General features: G+C 37.2%; 1 protein-coding gene across 8 annotated transcripts in view; it reads right to left on the reverse strand.

Moving 5' to 3' along the window:
• Positions 1-6,785: 6,785 nt before the first annotated feature.
• LOC148846303 (uncharacterized) overlaps positions 6,786-20,504 on the reverse strand; it is a 33,673-nt gene continuing 19,954 nt past the window's right edge. For 4 of the 8 annotated variants that reach the window (XM_088955242.1, XM_088955243.1, XM_088955244.1 and 1 more), the window contains exons 4-6: positions 17,574-17,676; positions 13,365-13,554; positions 6,786-7,234 (exon numbers count right to left, since the gene is read on the reverse strand). In XM_088955242.1, the coding sequence (XP_088811368.1) occupies positions 7,180-7,234; positions 13,365-13,554; positions 17,574-17,676 (348 nt within the window). In that variant the 3' untranslated portion in view covers positions 6,786-7,179. Of the gene's footprint in view, positions 7,235-9,626; positions 9,937-13,364; positions 13,555-17,573; positions 17,677-20,504 lie in introns of those variants that run through there. The other 4 variants (XM_088955238.1, XM_088955239.1, XM_088955241.1 and 1 more) reach the window with 1 other exon arrangement.

Here is a 20,504-nt window from a genome sequence, read left to right on the forward strand (position 1 = left end):
TTTGCTAAGGACGTTTTGGACAGTCTCAAGACAATGTACAAAGAGCAGAATCATTCTACTCGACAGAAGGTCTTGAAACAGTTCATGACCACGCAGATGTCCAAGGGCCAACAAGTTCACGACCATTGTCTTCGGATGATGGGTTATATCAATGAACAGGAGGCTCTTGGGTCCGGGCTGGATCTGGTAATACAGGTCAATGCTATTCTCAACTCTCTACCTCCATCCTTTAATCCATTTATCATGAATTACAACATGAACAAGCTGAACGTCAGCTTGTAGGGACTCAACAATATGTTGCAGAGGGGCAAAGAATTGATTAAAAATGATGAGCCCATTGCCATGCTTGTTGAAACTGACAAATCGGGCAAGAAAAGGAAGGCAAAGAGAAAGCCCCAGAAGAAGGCTGCCAAACCCAAGAAACAAAAGATAGACAAAGCATCGGATGCCTATCACCTCTACAAGAAAAAAGAAGGGACGGCAACCTTTAGACAATAGAACAACACATCAAGATCTCTAGTCTTCAGAGCTGAAATCACAGAATAAAGATTTCTGCAATCTCTGCGAATTCTTTCTTGCCACCTCCTTCCTGTCGCCACCAGACGTCTAGTTCGATCTCCAACTTTGTAGGAGAGATCAAGATTCGATCTTGATATCAACCCTTTGTGAAAGGACTGATTGGAAGCAGTGCTCACATGCCATCCAAATATTCTTGCGAAGGATCAGGTTCTTGGAGAACGTTGTTGATTCTGCTCCATCCTACACTGCGCCATCTCTAGTGGGAGTAGTCTTTGGATCCTTCCTTGGGTGTGAACCCCTAGATTGAGAGATAATATTTCTCTGTATTAGGTATACCTCTCTCCCATTTCTTTTGGTTCAGATCTCATTTAGTTTATGGTTCAAGATTGATCCTTGAAAATATGATTTTCTAAATAGGGAATGTGATTCCCAGTTGAAGGGAGAGAAATTTTTTTGAAATTCACCCCCTTTATTCCGCAATTTTTGGGCGTCCATATAATGGATCTCTCATCCATTCAGGGGTGGTATGTCTCAGCTGCTAGGGTGAGACCCTAGGCACATGTAGTGTAGGATCAATTGAATCTTTGAACCAGACCAGATTTCCAGTATTGCCCTGGACCTTGGAAATTAATGGGCAAAACTGGAAAGTTACACCCATCCCCTAGACTCGATTATGATACTGCACTAGGTGTCGGATTGGGCTGTCTTTGATGTACCAATCAGTGAGATCCTTAGCGGCAGTCAAAACCTGGGTATGTTGGGATAGTTTGAGAATTCATCTAAGTGGGTGATCATAGTGATAGGATCAGCCCCTTTGTCGGACAAAGGTAATGATCGGGGATGCATTCTCTCTGATGGAAACCAAGACTACCAGCAACCAATTTCAATCGTTGATATTTGTTTTGCAAAATATATTTTATATGAGATATAAAAGTGTATATATATATATATATATATATATATATATATATATATATATATATTATGGTTTCTAAAATGTTTGCAAAAGGTTTTAATTCCCGGGGTCCATATAAGTAGAGAGTGCAACACTATACCTTGCAGCCGAGGGAGATGTCCTCTCTTGTCGGGCAGTGTTTGATCATTATGGGCTGAGAGGTTGAGTGTAAGACCATTGAGGGCAATACCTGATGTGCTAATCGTGCATCTGCCCACAGTCCCTAGGTGTTACAAGGTGGCTTGGCCCAGAGACCATTTAGGGTAAGTGTTGGGTCCATAGAGCCCATGTGATGGGTTTCAGGGGGTGCACCGTCCATAGCAGTGTATTCGGCCATGCCTTGTAACAAAGGCTTAGCCGAACCCATGTGGTTGTTGTGTAGATCAATGTTTGGGTCCCACGCTATACAAGGAATCCCAACTGGGCAATAGTTTGGAAGGCTAAGTAAACACACAACATTAATGGGCCTGAAGCCCATTTCGAACTGGGCTGATATGATCAGTTTAAATGAGAGGTGGATCTGAGATTAAATCAGTTGATAGAATTGGGCATTGACCCTATCCACTCAGAGAGTCCAAGATCTAAATAAGATTTAGATATAGGAGCCTCCTAATAGGATTAGGAGAGGACTGATCTAATCTACAGATAAGATAAGTGTTCATCCTTATCACCTAAAGGGAGGCCTGATCCAAATGTGATTTGGATCAGCAACTCCTAATTGGATTAGGAGCTGATCCTTTAGAGTTACAAGAAAAAGAAGGGGTGGCAGACTTTAGACAATAGAACAACACATCAAGATATCTAGTCTTCAGAGCTGAAATCACAGAGAAAGATTTCTGCAATCTCTGCGAAATACTTTCATGCCGCTTCCTTCCTTCCGCTGCCCGACCTCCAGTTCGATCTCCAACTTTGAAGGAGAAATCAAGATTCGATCTTGATATCACACGTGCCATCCAGCTATTCTTATGAAGGATCAGGTTCTTGGAGAACGCTGTTAATTCTGCTCCATCCTGCATTGCGCCATATTCAGTGGGAGCATTCTTTGGATCTATCCTTGGGCATGAACACCTCCATTGAGAGATAATATTTCTCTGTATCAGGTATACCTCTCTCCTACTCCTTTTGGTTCAGATCTGGTTCAGTTCATGGTTCAAGATTGATCATTGAAAATATGATTTTCTAAATAGGGAATGCGATTCCCAATTGAAGGGAGAGAAAAATTTTTAAATTCACCCTCTTATTCCACAAGTTTTTAGACACGACCAAGGAGATTTGGGACCATGCCAAGCAATTGTACTATGGACAAGACAATGTCATAAGAATTTACTAGTTGTACCAAGACTATTTTTCTCTTCAACAAAGGGATAAAAGTGTTGAAGAATATTATGCTTCTCTAAAAAGTTCAAGCAATGATCTCAATGTGTATCAACCCCTATCCACTGATTTGAAGACTCAACAAGAACAACGAGAACATTTAGATGTAGCAAGATTTTTATCTGGGTTGATGTCTGAATTTGAACCAATGTGTGCCCAAATCTTAGGGAGTAGTGATCTTCCATCATTGTTTGAAGTTTTCTTTCACATAAGGAGAGCCTCAATTTCACATAGTGATCATCCCCAACCTTCAAAAAAATCAGTCATGGTGGTTTTCAAAGGAGGTTTGACTAGTAGACATATGCGTGGTAGAGGTAGAGGAAATGTGAGGCGTTTTAGTAGATTGGAAGCTCAAACATTGTTTGATATATTAATAGTAAGTTATTCCATGATATTTATATGTTTTAGATCCTTGCCTTTGGTGACCAGTCCAAGACGGTTCAAACTTCATTAACAAAATGGTCTATTAGAACCATTGGCTTAGCACTATTAAAAGCAGTGTTTGACTACGACCTTAGATCTTGGCAATAATGGCCAACTTCTTTAGACAACAGTTTGAACCGCGCAGCTTTGGTCCTATATGACTGTTGTCTTATGTTTTGCCCAACATCACTTGTTACACAAGGCGGTAGTCTGAACTGTCGGCTTAGGTTTTATAAGGGTTTCCTAAATGTATTTAAGTATATTCATATTCTTTCAGTATGTTTATGTGTATCCAAAATATATCCGTAATTGTATCCATATCTAAGCTTCTCGGTATGATACATGATACTAATATTAATCTTGTTGGATAGTTAATTTGATAACATATCCTATAACAAAAGTATTACGCTGAATGTGGCATTTTTTGACCCCTCAAATTTAATCTACAAGCATGGTTTTAAAAAATGACCTAGAAACGAAACTGTTCTGGCCATCGATTTTTGGGTCGATAGTTTGATCATCCAGTTCAAATGGATGGCGCATTTTGACAACAAAAATAAAAAATAAAAAATAAAAAAATGGCCAAAATCTGTTGAACAGATCAATGGTTCAACCACCTGGGTCAACGAGTCATTGACCAATTCAACGGTTTTTGACCAGGGACCAGGTTTGGGGTAAATGAAACCGATTGCCTGGACAATTCCCAAGTCGAGTGGTTTGACCGTCCAGGTTAACGGCAGTTCGAAAACCATATCCACAAGTTGTATGGTGTTTCTTTTTTTTTTGTTAAAATGCAAAAAGTCATTTCAACTTATGGAGGGTATCACCCACTAGATGAGAACGAATCCAAGGGTGTTGAGAATGCAAGTACATGGGTGTTTGGCACCGTAGGCTTCATTTTACAAGTGTTTGGTTTCACCTTTTTTATCTTATTTTGAAAAACTTGATAGAGATCCAGGCTGATTGGACATTTAAAACATTTTGGCTTATTATTATAATATACACATAATAACAATATATGACATCTCAAAAAAAATGTCTGCTTTTTCAAATTTTAATGTGCCACATCATCTTAGTGTTTCAAGAAGGCGACCATTAACCATTCAAGGAACACCTCCTTTTGAAAAATGGATCGCTAAACACAGTTAATTAGCGTTTCTGTTTTTGTTTTTTTTTTATTTTTCTGAGTGGGGCAAGCTTGTAAAACAGAATGCTTGTAAACGCTCGGTGCCAAACGCCTACTGCATGGGTCACCGAGTTCACTGACCCCTTTGTGTGATTAAAATGGACCTGAGACAAGAATTCACAGCCCCCCATAAGGAGCACCCCACAAAGTCCCACAGCTCATCTCAGCCGTGTATTGAAAATATCTCCTGATAATAAATACAAAAAATGATAAAACATCACCAAAAGATTTCCTAATACACGGTTTGAATGTGCTGTGGGACGTTGATGGGCGACCCCTTACGGGGGGCTGATGTGAACTACTGAGTCAAGGTGTTGGAAGCTTGTTCAATGTTAGCCACGATATTGACCCCTTTGTCCTGAACGCACTCTATTGAGCCAGACTCAATTTCCACTATGATCCTATTATCCTGACAGGGCGCAACTTCAGTCCCCTTTCTGATAGCGATGGCTATAAACTCTGCTATTTTGACCGAATTACACCACCGTACGTGGATTTGGTTCTACGAACTAATAACTGGGCTCCAAAGCTATCTCGAAGAAGACAAACCAACCTCACTATATGCCTGGACACTGGCATCAGATTCACTAATTCACTTAAATCCATCAAAGCAGCATGATGGGCGGGCCTCAGAATTGTATCCAATGTTTTAAAAAATAAAACTGAATGGTCAGTGTTTTGACCATTCAGTCCACATAGAGAGTTCATTATAGTCTAAAAAATAAAAAATAAAAAGTATTTAAAATTTGTTGTTTAGGTCGAATGAATTGATGATTTGCCCTCCTGAGTTAATGGGTCATTGACCAAATCAATGGTTTTTGATAGAAGACAGAATCAGATGTGAAACAAAATCAGTTGTTTAAACGGTTTCCAGGCCAAAATGTCTGACCGTCTAGGTCAATGATGGTTTAGAAACCATGCTTATACGTGGGAGACTTCTTAAGAGGGGGAATTATTCGCAAAATAGAGATCCATACTTCAGCGAACAACAAAGCCAGTCATTCTTAGACTAAAGCCTGCATGACTTTTTTATCCCAAGCAATGTTCAAAGTATTGACACATACAGCCCGTATCAGCTGATACGTATCGTTCTAGGACCCCTCCAATATGTCCCTACAATGGGTGTATCAGGGGTCTAACCGGTTCAGAAATAGTATCAATATCGCCTGATACGCCCGGATGTATCGATATTTTGAACCTTGATCCCAAGATTTTATCTGCTCACCAAACAAAGGTAATTTACATCCCAAGATGTATCAATATTTTTTTGATAGGGCTGCGACTGGGGTAGGCTTGGGTTGAACATTTCTGATAAATAGTTCTGCTTGAACCATTTTGTTTTCAACGGATCTCACCCAGGGTCCTAATAGACTGAGGCTTAAATAACCCATAATTTATTTTGAATGTTACATTCTTTAAACCCCACATAATTCTCTGCTTAAATCTTTCTTGAGTCGAGGCGAGCTAAGATTTTCTGTGGAACAAATTTTGAACATTAAAATTTCAATAGTTCAATCTTCAATCTTCTACGCATAGTGATAAAATTGCAAAATGCAGAGTGACGTTGGATATTTTCCATACAAGGATACCGGAAATGGTCTCAACAATAAACCAAAAAGGAAAAAAAGAAAAATAAAAGTATTGGTTCTCAACAAAAATGACAATGAGCTTCATTGGATAGTTCAATATTAAGCTTCTCCAAACTCTTTCACAATCACAAATAATGAAAATATTAAGAAAAACAATTAGAGAACTCAGACCTAAAATTAAGGTCACGTTTGGTGTACATTTTTGCACAAATGACCTAAAGATAGAGAGAATCCTGTCACAAATTAGATGACTCTATAAATTGCAGAAAACTTTCCTAATTAATGTCCGAATAGCATAATCTTTGTCATGTTACATTGGTAATTGAATAACTTAACGACTAAGCTAATGACACCAAAATAAAGTGTAGTTCTCCTTGAATTTAGACCGCAAGTTAAGTGGTGATCCTGGGACAGCTTTCCATTTATTATGAATTGAGCCCCAAATAGCTCACAAAAACTTTGAATATTGACTCCTTTACATCCTGCATCAATGTGCTATCCAGTAGCTTTGTACTAAGGAAAGGAAAAACACAAGAAAGTAAGTTTATGGATAGGAAACGATAGAATCAGGATATTTTTCCCCTTATAGTGCTATTATTCATAAAGGAAAAAGAGCCTCTTTGTATCATTTCCTGTATATGCGCTACTTCATATATTAGGGTATCTGATAAATAAAGTAGAACACTAATTGAACAAAATAACAGTGTTCCATGTATCTCTGCATAGAAATTCAACTATGTAGCTAGTCAACAAAATTTAAATTTATAATTTATGATGATGTACATAAACATATATACGCCAAAATTCAATAATATGTCAAGAAATTATGAAGTTCTCATCTCTGTGTACATGTAATAATAATCTAAGAACAATACAACAAAGAAAACACCTAAGATGGTTAAAAGAGGTACATAAACAAGGAAGGAGAGGATATAATTAGAGATCCCAACTGGTTTCAATGACTAGAGGCTTCTCTATCTAGATCATGATGATGTTTCTGCTCCAAAAAATAAAGAACCAATGTAGGTCCAGTGCACATAAAAAGATGCTAACACACCAATCTGTCTTAAATAAAGGGATAACCATCCGGGCTTGCTACTCTGCTCTCTGTGAGTACTAAAGGATCAGATAGCTTATGAACTCTTAGTTTTCTTTCTTTTCTGACTACAAGCTTCCTCTTTATGTGATCTGCACACAAAATGGCCTAGCATTACTTCAACTTGTCTCAAACACTTTGAAACGGTAAAATGTTCTTTGAATGCAAAGACTACCAAAGATGATATACAAAAACCAGTTCTTGACTAAAAAGTATTACATTGTTAGTATAGAGTGCCTTTACCAGAAGATTTATATAAATAAGTGATAATGTAAATTACACGACCCTCCTAGGATTTGACAGTTAACTCCACTATATTTTTTCGACACATATCATGCTATACTTTCACAAATGATCACATGATCCCCTTCAGTACCCTTCTGCCAATGAATGATATATATGTGCCATGTGCACATCATGTGTCAGAGTTCATCATTATTTGTGTGTTGGGCATGTGAAAAGGGGTATTTATTTATTTTTTTTCATTTTATGTTGTGTAGTTATAGTCCTATTTCCTGCTTAATGTTGCTGTCCCATACTTATTAGGGGCAAAATAGCCTTTTGGTTTGTAGAGTTGGCCAGCTGGGGGAGGGGGGGCTGTTTCAATTCTGTCTACCCTTCTTTTTATTCCTTCTCCCTTTCTGTTTTCTCAATTGTGGGAGTGGGAAACAACCACTTCACAAAGTTGTCAAGGTGACACCTAGGCGACAAGGCACCCTTAGAGCTTCGTCCCACTTGATCGCCAAGTAGTTTTGCATATTGTGTTATAAAATACTTTTATCTTCTTTATTTTTTGAGGTTATAATTATAAAATAGATATTACTAAACTAAAATGTTCATTTCTTGTGCATATATCCTTGATTCTTTTTTTTTTTTTCTTATTTTTTGGGTTTAATCAACAGAAACATTCTGCTTTGAGCCCTCAAAGACTTCAAAACCTGAACCAAGAAGGAAGAACTTGAAATTTTGTCTAATCAACACATTTTCTTCTTCTTCTTCCACCTTTTCTTTTCTTCTTTTATTATAACAAGAGTAGGAGTTCGACCCCTATATTTTTTTTTGAATTTTCTTTTCTTTCTTCTTTTTCTTCTCATGAATATGTTGATTTCTATACTTTAACATGAAATTTATACTTTTCTTATGAAGATTATGGATAATTATTAAGAAAATATGATTATGAAACTTAGGGAACTATCTTAGTATGTATGTTTTTTACTTAAATCTATTGCCTAGGTGCCCCCTTGTCACCTCGCCTTGATACCTTGAAAACCATGCCTGTTCATTCTTGGATTTCTGCCATTGGTACCAGTGTACCACCTTTAAATAATAGTAGAAGTAACAAAGGAAGGAGGAGGAGGAGGTGTAGGAGCAGGAGTGGAAATGATAATGGAAGGAGAAGATGACCCACCAAGAGGAACTTCACATGTTGATTTTCTATACTTTAACATGAAGTTTATACTTTTCTTATGAAGATTATGGATAATTATCAAGGAAATATGGTTATGGAACCTAGGGAACTATCTTAGGATATATGTTTTTACTTAAATCTATTGCCATGTGCCCCCTGGTTGCCTAGCCTTGCCTTGATGCCTTGAAAATTATGCCTATTCATTCCTGGATTTCTACCATTGGCACCAGTGTACCACCTCTGAATAATAGTAGGAGTAACAAAGGAAGGAGGAGGAGGAGCAGGAGTGGAAATGGTAATAGGAGGAGAAGATGACCCACTAAGAGGAACTTCACATGTAGACAATCGGGACTGAAAGGGGGAGATCAACAACTCAACAGACTGCTCCACAGCAAAGAAATAATATAGAAAGGAATAGACTTGGTGAAAGTGACATCCATGGAGGAAAACAAGTGCCAGTAACGAAATCAAAACAACAATACCTCTTATGTGTGGAGGCATACCGCATCCCAGGGAATATGCATCTGTGTGCCTTCAAATCAGATTTGTGTCATTGAGAATTGGGAATATGGACATAACAAGTACAATGAAAGACACAGAGATGAAAGGAGAAAAGATGTGTTGAGGAACAGAAGGCTGAGAGGAGATTTCAAACCCAAGACTTTTTAATGAGATGAGATACATAGCTGTAATAATATCATCCATCCAAAATTTTATAAGGACATAAAAGCAAAAAATAAATTTTTTGCCACTTTGACAACATGGCAGTTTTTCTATTCAGCCACTCCATTTTGTTGAGAAGTACAAACATAGGAACCTTGGTGAATAACCCCAAAATTTGCAAGATAAGAAAAAAAGACCCTTCTCAAAATATTCCTTAACATTATCTAATCAAAATATTTTGATACAAGTATCAAATTGGGCGAGAACAAATCCATGAACCTGTTTCACAATCTTGGGGACTTCATCACAAAAGCGCATCAAATATATCCCAAGTGTATAGTGAAAAATCAACAAATAAAATGTAATATCAATAGCCACCCATAGAAGGTAGGTAAAACCTCCACACATCAAAGTGGACAATGTAAAAAGAAAAAGTAGATCTTTTATTGATCAATGGATAAGTGTTTCTACAATGCTTTGAGAACTCACAAGACTCACAATGAAGACTTGACACACTTATTCCTTTAAACAATTTAGGAATAAATAATTCAATGAAGAAAAAGACAAATGACCTAAACGAAAATAACATAACATAATGTGATTAATGGATTCTGAAGTAGACCCAAAACAATTTTCAAAGGTAGTCCTTGGCTTTGTTTAGGAGTATTCAGAAGGTAGATCCCATTTGATGGCCGCTCCCAATCACCTTCCATGATTATAGATCTTGAAAAATACAATAGGAAGGGAAAAAGATTATGTGACAACTTAGATATTTAATCATGCTACTAACAAACAAAAAGTTAATGTTTAGTTTAGGGACATGAAGAGCAAAGATGAGAATAAGGCAATTTGAGGTTTTGATGTCTCCCTTGCTAGAAATAGGGGAAAGATAGCCATTAACTAGGGTAATCTTACCCCGGCCAAAAGATAACTAGTAAGTAGTAAAAAGGTTAAAGACACTAGTCATATGATCAAAAACACCAAAATTAATAATCCAAGGAATCCTATGGTTACCTGAGACAATTACATGGTTGGTAGAGGCGCGAATATTTGAGTGTGCAAAAGTAGGGGAAGTTGATGTGCCTAAAGAGCTAATTGTTACAATTGTGTTTTAATCAACCTTCCATAATTTTCGATTTTGCCTTCATTGCTAGCTATAGTTTTCTCATCATTGGACCTCTTCTCACTATCTAGAGCTATGGCTGCATTAGCATTCCCACCCTTCCCATTCCCAATCTTACCATTATCTTGATTTCTAAATCAGGCTAGAAAAAGATGCATGTTTAACTTCCAACAAGTATCTTCAGTGTATTATGGCTTCTTACAATATTTAAACACAATCTCCTTTTTCTCCTCAACTGCCTTAGGTTTCATTCCAACATTAGAAAAGTGATCAATAGGTGTTGTCCCCTAATCTGTACCTTCCTCCTACTCTCTTCACTACTAACCATAGCATATGCATGCAGCAAAGTTAAATCATCCTTCGCTAGAATATTTTGCCAGTAATATCATACTCAAGGTTGAGTTGTATCAAGAACTCAAAAGCCCTATTTCTCTCCACTGGTTTCCTATATGTTTTAGAATCTTTTGTTCTTTCCCAAACCATTGTTATCCATTAGTAGGGTTGCTTTGATACCAAGAAGAAAAAAACAAGCAGGAGTTTATTCAAGAGAAATTACAGCAAGAAATAAAGAAAATAAAAGCATAAGGAAAGATGGGAAATCTCAAGTGTTTACATAAATGACCAAGATGCCCTTAATAGGGCGGCTGTACAAAAGAATGCAATAAAAGTGTTAACAGACCCACAAGTGAGAGGCCCATTAACATGAAAATAAATGATGTAACAGCTAAGTGACTAAGGCCAATCAGCCCAACATTCCTGCAAAACCTAAATCAGCATTAAACTCATGATACTAGACATTGATAAAGTCATTTGGGGGCATGCATAAGGTTGTTCGGTACAAGACACATAAAACCTAAAATTTCTATTAAAAAGAAAATAACACCTAAATCTAGACCATCACAAGGGGTGCAATGGACCGGAATACCACAGGAGTTGGCTGAAGAGCTTGACAAACCTTTCTCCATGGAGGAAATAAAGAGCAGTGATGGGAATAAATGGGGATAAGGCCCTTTGGTTGGATGCTTTCACTATGGCATTTTATCATGAGTGTTGGTAGATCATCAAAGAATTGGTTCATAAGTGTAATGGTGTTGCCTCCACAAATGAATTTGGGCTTACAAGTCTTTTACTACAAGTTTGTACAACATAGTGGCTAAGGTGTTGTCAATAAAGCTTAAAAAGTAATGTGGAGAATCACAAAAGCAGCTATCCTTTGGTCAATTTGGGAAGAAAGGAATAATAAAATTTTTCAAGGGATTGAAAGATCCAAGGAGCAGGTAATTGATTGCATAGCTATTAAGGTCAAACATTAGTTGAAATTGATTGAGTTATTCAAAGACTATTCAGTTGAGGACATTTTTAGAGGATGGTCTATAGTGACAAATTCTTCAATCATAAAGAATGTGATTCAATAACAATGGATCCCTTTAGAACAACAAATGGTGAAGTTGGGCTGAAAACTTAAGGGCAAGAGACCATTGAAGGGCTGAAATACCTAATGGGATTAATCTCACATGAGTTTATCATACTTGGGCCTCATAGGGTCGTGGAAACCAAGGATTACTTAGACACAAGTAATGGGCTCAAACTGAGCCCAATGTGTTTGGCTTAGGGGTCCATTGCCTTTGTGCAGTGTGTTCGGCCTATCTCTTTCTAGAGATGGGTTGAACCTATGTTGGCTAGTGTGAGACCTATGTGGTGCCCACACCATACAATGCTCACGCCTATGTGGCCTTGCAGCGCCTAAGTTAATGAGCTATTAAAGAAAATGGGCCTACTAGGCCCATTACTAATATAATTAGAAAAGTAATCACATGACAACTTAAGTTATCATGTGGTATGGATTTGGGCATAGAGCACCCATTCTCTTAAGAAGATAATGCGTATCTAATTAAGGATGAGTCTTGATCCAAATCTGATTTGGATCAGCTCCTAATAAGATTAGAAGAGGGCTCTACATAAGGGTGAGAGAGGAGGGACAATTCAGTCGATTCCCTCCACCTTCTTGTTCTCTTCTCTTCTCCCTTTGCAGCCAACAAACCCTAGCTTGAACCAACAGTGGCAGAGGCTGAAATTCATCAGTCCTCTGTTTATTTTTAGGAAAAACATGAAATACAATCAAGCTCACACTGCTACAACAAGTCCAAGCCAGATTGGAGATCAATTTTGCAACAAAGGCATTGCTGAATCGGCTTCACTCTTGACACTGCCATCTTCAATTGGAAGCCGATTTGGGTTTGACATTGGGCATGAACTACCACTCTGGGAGCTACATACTGTGGTCTCCATATCAGGTATGATTAATAATAATTTGAGTTTCAAATCTGGTCCAATTCAACGCAAGATCAATTCAAAAATTCCATATGTCAAAATACCGAGAAACCGGTTCTCGGGTTGGGTTGGATTTTTTTTTTTTATTTAGCCAGCAACTGTAACAGGTTTTGCCATATTTGAACAGATTTCCATCCCTCCAAACAGGAGACACATGAACAACTTCCATGGGAGTTCAGGCTATTGGTGAGCGAAATCCCTAGGTGCTACATTGAACATCTCATTTAAATGAGGCTCTAAAAGTGCATAATATGATGGCATATTCATTGGCAAGGGCTGGGGTAGGGAATGAGTCTCTTAATTGGGGTTGGCCAGGGCCGGTGTATCTTGTAAAAGTTGCTTATTGCTTATCTTTGTTATACTGAGGCTTTGTTGTGAAAAACTTTCATGTACTTAGGCCTGCTGCCATTTGTTGTGTGCAGCATGGTGTTTTATCTCTTCAATGAAATGCATAGAATTATTTTTCCAAAAAAAATAAGAATAAAGATAGATAACCCCAAAAAATAATCGAAAAGAGCCTAGTTTTAAGTGACGAAAACCAATAAAACCATCCCACAATCAAGGCTTGAAAAAAAGACATTACTAAACACCACCAAACAGTATAAAATGCATGAATACACGACCTCAGCAATGTAAGGGAGTGAGAGAGAGAAAGAGAAAAATCTTAGTGATCCAACTAAATACAGCTTGTACTTGCCTTTCTTTTGTTCTTTTCCTTGAAATGGCATTAACCAATCCTACTATTTCTTCTCTACTCATACAGCTGGGGCTGCCCTTGAGATCCCTTGATAAATTGCAATCATCTAAAAATGTTGGAGAGTCATTCATGGCTGAAACAACTGTTGATTTCTGAAATTCTCCTTTGAGATATTCCATTAAAATGAACCCTAAGCAAATGCCCAGAGAAAACAAAGGTAAATACTAGCTACTGCAATGCATAAAATCTAAATCCTACTCAAGCAACAACAAAGTTAGAATATTCAGCAGTACAAAAGTAGTTTTCTTTTTTAAAGCAACTAACAGCACCAATAATTAACTCAAATCAGAATTAATGTAGAAATATAGTCACCAATTTTTTTTTTTTTGGGGGGGGTGGGGGGGGGGTGGGGGGGGCTGAGAAGGGCAATTATCATCTCTCTATAGATTCTTCAACTATCCAAAAGTGAAGATACTTAGCAGTGCAGTACAAGGGAGATTTTTCTTTAAACAACTAATAGCACCAATAAATAACTAAATCTGAATTCATGTAGAAAATAATCACCAAATGTTTTCATAAAATAAGTATAAATCCATGTGGACTGAGAAGGGCAATAGTCATCTCTCTCTATAGATTCTTCAACTACCCATAAGATATTTAGGAGTACATGGGAGATTTTTCTTTAAAAAACCTTGACACCAATAAATAACTAAATCTGAATTCATGTAGAAAATAATCACTAGTTTTTTGGTAAAACATTTAAGTGTCAATCCATATCGACAGAGAATGGTATAGTCATATTTACCTTTGGATTCTTCAACTACCCAATAGTACACATGCACACATAATATGAATAAGGATGTAAGAAGGGATCTGTGTACAATATGGTAGAGCCTTACTGATTATTTTATATTACTCTAATGGAAGATATAATAGATGGCATAAATTCGAAGCCAACAGCAATGAACCTATCATTTTAAATGCTTGTTTAGACATCTGCTAAGCCAGTTATACAATAAGTAAGGCATCACCTAGGAGCCTACATACTGGCAGGAAAAACCAAAAAGGATAAAACCAATTTGACCTAAGACCCAAGTTTGCTTTTCTGATCATTTCAGTTCAATCAAATTAAATGCATGGTTTTAAAAGCCAGACTGGAAAGGGAACTGTTTTGGCCACCTGTTCCTGGGTCAAGCAGTCCGACCATCTGGTCCAAACCTGAGTTAGACGGTTTTGGGGTCCAAATCCGAACCAGGACCCATGACCAGTTCCTGGGTCAACCGGTCCAACAATCCAGTCAGGTCCGGTTTTCAAAACCATGATTAAATGTACCTTTTCATGTTTAGCCACATGTTTGATTCGACATAGAAAATTAAGTCTGAAAAATCTTCAAGCATTCACAATCCAGAGACCAATCAATCCCTAGTGAAAGTCACATTGCTCCCCATTTTTTAGTAAGCACGCTAATGCAACTCTTGCACTCAAAGTTAGGTCTACTGGGAACCTCCAAAGCTTGTATGATTATCTCTCCTAGAGCTGGTCGAACAACACATCTTGAGGGCTCTAAATTGTTATATAGAGAGCCTGTGATGCCAATAAAGGGGTGTGAAATCCGTTAGGGTTTTCATCTCCTAATGATTAGGGTTTGAGAAAGAGGGACCCTACCTCTTTGCTCCTATATTGGAATCACCATTCCATTCTCTCTAACCAGTGGTTGGGATCAGAAAGACGTCCTTAAATTGCAGAGAGGCCCAACAATACATTTATAGTTATATCCTTAAGGTCATGGAAATGATCACTAGGGCCCTTTCATGCAGAGTGAAAAGTTAGTTGTCCTCCTACACAATACTGTTAGAATCAGATTAGGATACCACTAGGAATTGTTATGTCTAAACTAATCACCATCCTATGGGATTTATCCAAGAGTTCTAAATCTACTGAGACCTCTAAAAATCAATTTTCAAAACATTTTCCAAAATAATTATCTATACATATGAATAAGTAACCTTTTAAAACTCTTTAAAAGCAAAATACTGCAAATGCCCACCCGAGTGTACTGAGATCCTAGTCTAATTAGGATACTCTAGGACAACCCTAGGAACTTGTCCAAGTGCAATTAGTATTCTTCATCAGGAGTCCCAGTTCAACCAAAAGTGTTCCAATACTCATCCTGATATTACCCAAGGACTTATACAATAATCCTAGTGTAACTATCCACAAAGATCTTAGTCCAACTAGGATTCCTACTGTCTTGAACATAGCAGTTTGACACACTCCTCTTGCTTGAGGGTGCATCTTTCTTGTTGGACATAACTAGTCTTAGATCATTTCCAATCACCCAACATACAGAATATGTAAATCACATAAATGAACTCACCCAACTGAATAATCGGGCTTGCACAATCTAGAGTCCCCTAACCAAAGGACTCATCAAGCTCAACTTTGATGGTAGCTGTAGGGGAATTCAAAATTAACCTTGGTGTATCAAAACAAACCCATATCCAAAATTAACCCAGGTGTTTCAATGCAGGTTTGGCCCAAGTTGGACAGATCTGGTTTGACTTTAGCCTTAGGTCAATTGCATAGGGTTTAGCTTGGGTTAAGCTTAAATTCATCCAACCTACTAGACTTGCACCATAATGGTTCAATCATTTGGGTAAATGGGTTAAACAATGATGCCATAATTAAATAATAAAAATTAAAAAATAGATATAAATGCAAAAAAAAATATAAGTTATAGAAAATTGACATATTTAAGACATTATAAACTTATCATATCAAACAAAAATAAGTGTGACAAACAAGAATAATTTTTAGAATTAATTATGTAAATGGAATAAAAATTTTAAAGTTAACCAAAAATGAGATTTTTTTTCAAGTCAAATAGGCCAGCATATGATGTCATAATTATATAATAAAAACTCAAAAAATATATAGAAATAAACATAGGAAAAACAAAAAAATGTCTATAAAATTTGTGTACATCTGTAATATTATATATTTGTCATATTAAATAAAAATAATATGATAAAAAAGAAGTACTTTATTAACATGGAAAATGAAACGTAAAAACTAAACCCACTAACGCACCATGCTTTGATTACTTATCCTTTTTTAAATGGAATAAGGATATTGAAATTATTAATGTTATCTGAAATTGCCACATGCAACACACATGCATATTTACTAGTATTATATAATATATTAATATATATGATATATATATCTATTATTCAATATATAATGAAACTTGGTTCAGTTGTTTTGGCATTACATAATTTGGTTTCAGTTTATTCAGTTCGGGTTTTATCCAAACAAACCAAATGGCCACCCCTATCTGTTCCTGCTCATTTTACATAATAAAGAAGTAGCTGCAAGAATTCTGGAGTTGGAAGGAAATCAGTCCAGATGCCTAGACACTGGTACCCTTTGGTGTGCTTGTTGAAGAAGATTCAGGGGCTGAGATTGCTGCAGATTAATATTGTCTATATTCCATATTTCCATTACATGCATGGTGTTTGCATATGCTTATCATGTTCTGATTGTTGTAAATGCATTTTGTTGTTGTCCTCTTGGAAGAAGGAAAGGCTGGAATGGGTTTTCTTTGGTCATTGCTTAGTTGTTTTTCCATGGGAATGGTTTGTTGTTAGGTATTTTGAGTTTTTGGTGATGTCTCATCACCAGAGTGTATTTTCCTTCTTTTTCTTTTTAATGATTTTTAAGATAAAAACCCATCTAAATCATATGGTGTAATCAGGAGAAATTTTGCAACTTAGATGATAATGTGAACTACAATGTCCATTTCATAGCCCATTTTGTCCGGTTCAAATAGTAAGTCGAGTGATACTGTGATAGATGCAGATCCATACTTGGTTGATACATGTCTGGCTTGGGTAATACCCAGTATCTTCTGATATTGACACAGTATCATGAACAACAAGTGCAACCTAAATTCAAACAAGAATAAGATTATTTTCAGAGCTGTTCTACAAAATTCAATATCTAGATAATGACCAATTCACCAAAGAAAAAATGTCTAGAGGATATACCATGCAAAAATCAACAAATCATATCATGCAGGAAAAGGGAAAAAGAAACTAGATTATATTGGAGAAATGAACAAGTAAAAAATAGTTTTACATGAAAAAAAGCATTTTAGGTTAAAAAATCATATAAATCTGCGATTAAGACAGAGAAAATAGAATATACCAATAACCCGAAGCATCTTCAGATCAAATTTACTGGCTAGGGCATCATGACCAATAACTTCCGCACGCTGAATAACCAGCTTCTTTAAGCTAACCAGCATATCCTGCAATATGTTTACCTTATTTTTAATGGTTGAATATGTGAATAATCATAAACTGATGTGTGGTCATTGTACAAATTTTCCTTAAAAATAGAACAAATATTTCTATAGAAACATAAGTTGTTTATAATTTATATGGAGTCCTATTACAACTAGGATCTATAAGAGATTATCAGGTAATTAATATGCCATACTGAGAACTTTTCCAGTTGAGCTCAAAAGGAAAGAGTTAGAGTTCTTCAGTTGAATCTGAGGATCTTTTTTCTTTTTTTAATTTAATCCATGATTGTTGCTGAAGCTTGAAATCCCAAATAGGAAAGTTAAAAGGCCCATCCGAAGCAACAAAAGGCACCACATAGGAAGACCAAGCTGACAATATAGTAAATCTACTTGCACCATCTTCTGCAAAAGCCCATTGTAGAATTGGCAGAATAATGAATATAAGCAAATCGTCGTCATCATCATCTAAGACTTGTCTCAACTATATGGAGCTGGCAACATGAATCCTATTCTGCCATACCTACTGCTAAACTATGGGCCCCAAATCATTTCTCGTTACTTCAATCCATTTCCTTTTTGGTCTGCCCCTAGCTCTAGTTCCTTCAACTTGTAACAGATCATTTCTTCTTACTGGCACTGTAGTGGATGGGTATTCTCTATACATTCCCAAATCATCTGTCTACTTTTTCCTCACTTTATCACCTATTGGGGTTACTCCTGACCTTCAAATAGGTTAATTTTTTATCCTATCCCTTTTAGTTATCCACCCCATCCATCTCAAAATTTGCACATCTGCCACACTGATATTTTGGGCACTTTTTGACTACCCAACATTCTACTCCATACAACATTGCTAGCCTTCTAACTATTTTATAAAATTTTCCGTTAACCCTAAGTTATAGTCTCCTATTATGTGATCACCCCACAATTGGCCCATTATGTGATTGGAAGAAACTGAATTTTGATGAGAGTTGCTTGGGTAACCCGGGTCCCTCAGAGGCATGGGAGAAAGGGGGGAGGGGGGGGGGATAATTAGGGATGAGGAAGGAAACATCACAGCCTTATACTCAGGGCTTGTTGAACAAAGTGATGTGTCAAGAGCAGAACTGTTAGCTGCAGTATACAGGGTCGAGAAGGCAAAGGAGTTAGCATTCAATAACCTAGTCATTGAGGGTGATTCGAGAACTGTTGTAAAATGGCTGAAGGAAGGAGAGGAGGTGACATGGCACCTAAGGAATGACTTCAGGTGTTTTAAATGGTTAGCAAAGGACTTCACTATCAGAGTTAAGTGGGTGAGAAAAACTGCCAATAGCTTGGCAGATGGTCTAGCTAAGCAAGAGGTACACGAGACTCAATTGTATTGGGCTCAATTGTAATATCAGGGTGGGATCAGCTTTTCCATAGCTGTGCTTTTCTTCTTTTTCCGCAACCTCTTGTTGTACTCATACCTATTTTTTATTAATGAAATCATTTCTGTGTTGTTGATAAAAAAAAAGTTATAGTCTCCTATTATGTAAGACTCTAGATGCGCCCCTCAGTTTCGCCCATCCTATGACATGGTAGACTTGGAGAAGGCCTATGACATGGTGTACTGGATTTTTCTGTTAGAAGTATTGAAGTGCTATGGTTATGGGATTTCTTCCCAGCTACTGGGGAATTAAGACAAGGGGATCCCCAGCCCCCTTCCTTTTTACACTAATAGTGGATGTGTTCAGTAGACTCCTAAGAGTAGATATGATCGATCTCTTTAAAGGGTGGAGAGTAGGCAGGCTTAATACAGTGGTGACACATTAACAGTTTGCGGACAATACAATTATCTTCTATAAGGGTGGGGATCCATTAAAGGCAAGGCAGTTGAAAGAGGTGATTAAGTTGTTCAAACCAATTTCTAAGTTGAAAATTAATTTTGAGAAGAGTTGTGTGGCAAGGTTAAATTTGGAGCAGGAGGAGCTAGTTCAGTAGCGAAGTCTTTAGGTTGCCTGGTAATTAGTTGGCCTATGAAATACCTTGGGATGCCACTAGGAGACAATATGAAAGAAAGCAGGTTTTGGAACCCAGTTGTGGAAAGGTGGTCTAAGAGATTGGCTGCTTGGAAGAGAAATTATATTTTGATGGGAGGTAGAATGACACTGATAAAGTCCACATTAGCAAATTTGTCAGTCTATTATCTATCGGTGTTTAGAATGCCACAAAGGGAAGTGATAAAGCTAGAAAAGTTGATGAGAGATTTCTTGTGGAAGCCAGGGGTAGGTAGAAAGGATCATTTGATCAAATGGGATGTAGTGTACAAAAGTAAAGATCAAGGGGGTTTAGGCATAGGAAACTTAAACAAGAAGAATTTCTCTTTACTAGGTAAATGGCTTTGGAGGTGGACTCTGAAGAAGGGGAGACTGTGGCAAGAGGTGATTGATAGTATCCATGGTTTTGCAGGCAATGGTTGGGATGTTGGGGTATCTTCGAGGGCTACTTTGGCTTCTCCTTGGAAATCCATTTGTGGAGGGCTTCCTTAGTTCCTAAGCCAAATCAGGTATGATGTTTGCTCTGGAGATAAGGTTCTTTCTTGGGAGGACTTTTGGCTTGGTAATTCAACCATTAAAGATTTTGTATTCTCTTTCTTGGTTTAAAAAGACTTGTTTCCCTCTCCAAGTTGACTGGATTAATCTGGAATTTAAGTTTTAGAAGAAATTTAAGGGATCTTGAATCAGAAAGGGCAACCTCATTGTCAAAAGTTCTTGACTCTGTTTTCCTAGATTTTTCTAAGTCTGATGGTTGGATTTGGATTCCGCACCCCAAAGATGTCTTTTCAAGTGCCACCTAGGTTTTCTTGTGTT

This window comes from Nelumbo lutea, chromosome 7 (assembly GCF_056320005.1).
Source record: "Nelumbo lutea isolate HS-2025 chromosome 7, American lotus-T2T, whole genome shotgun sequence".
NCBI classification, from domain to species: domain Eukaryota; kingdom Viridiplantae; phylum Streptophyta; class Magnoliopsida; order Proteales; family Nelumbonaceae; genus Nelumbo; species Nelumbo lutea.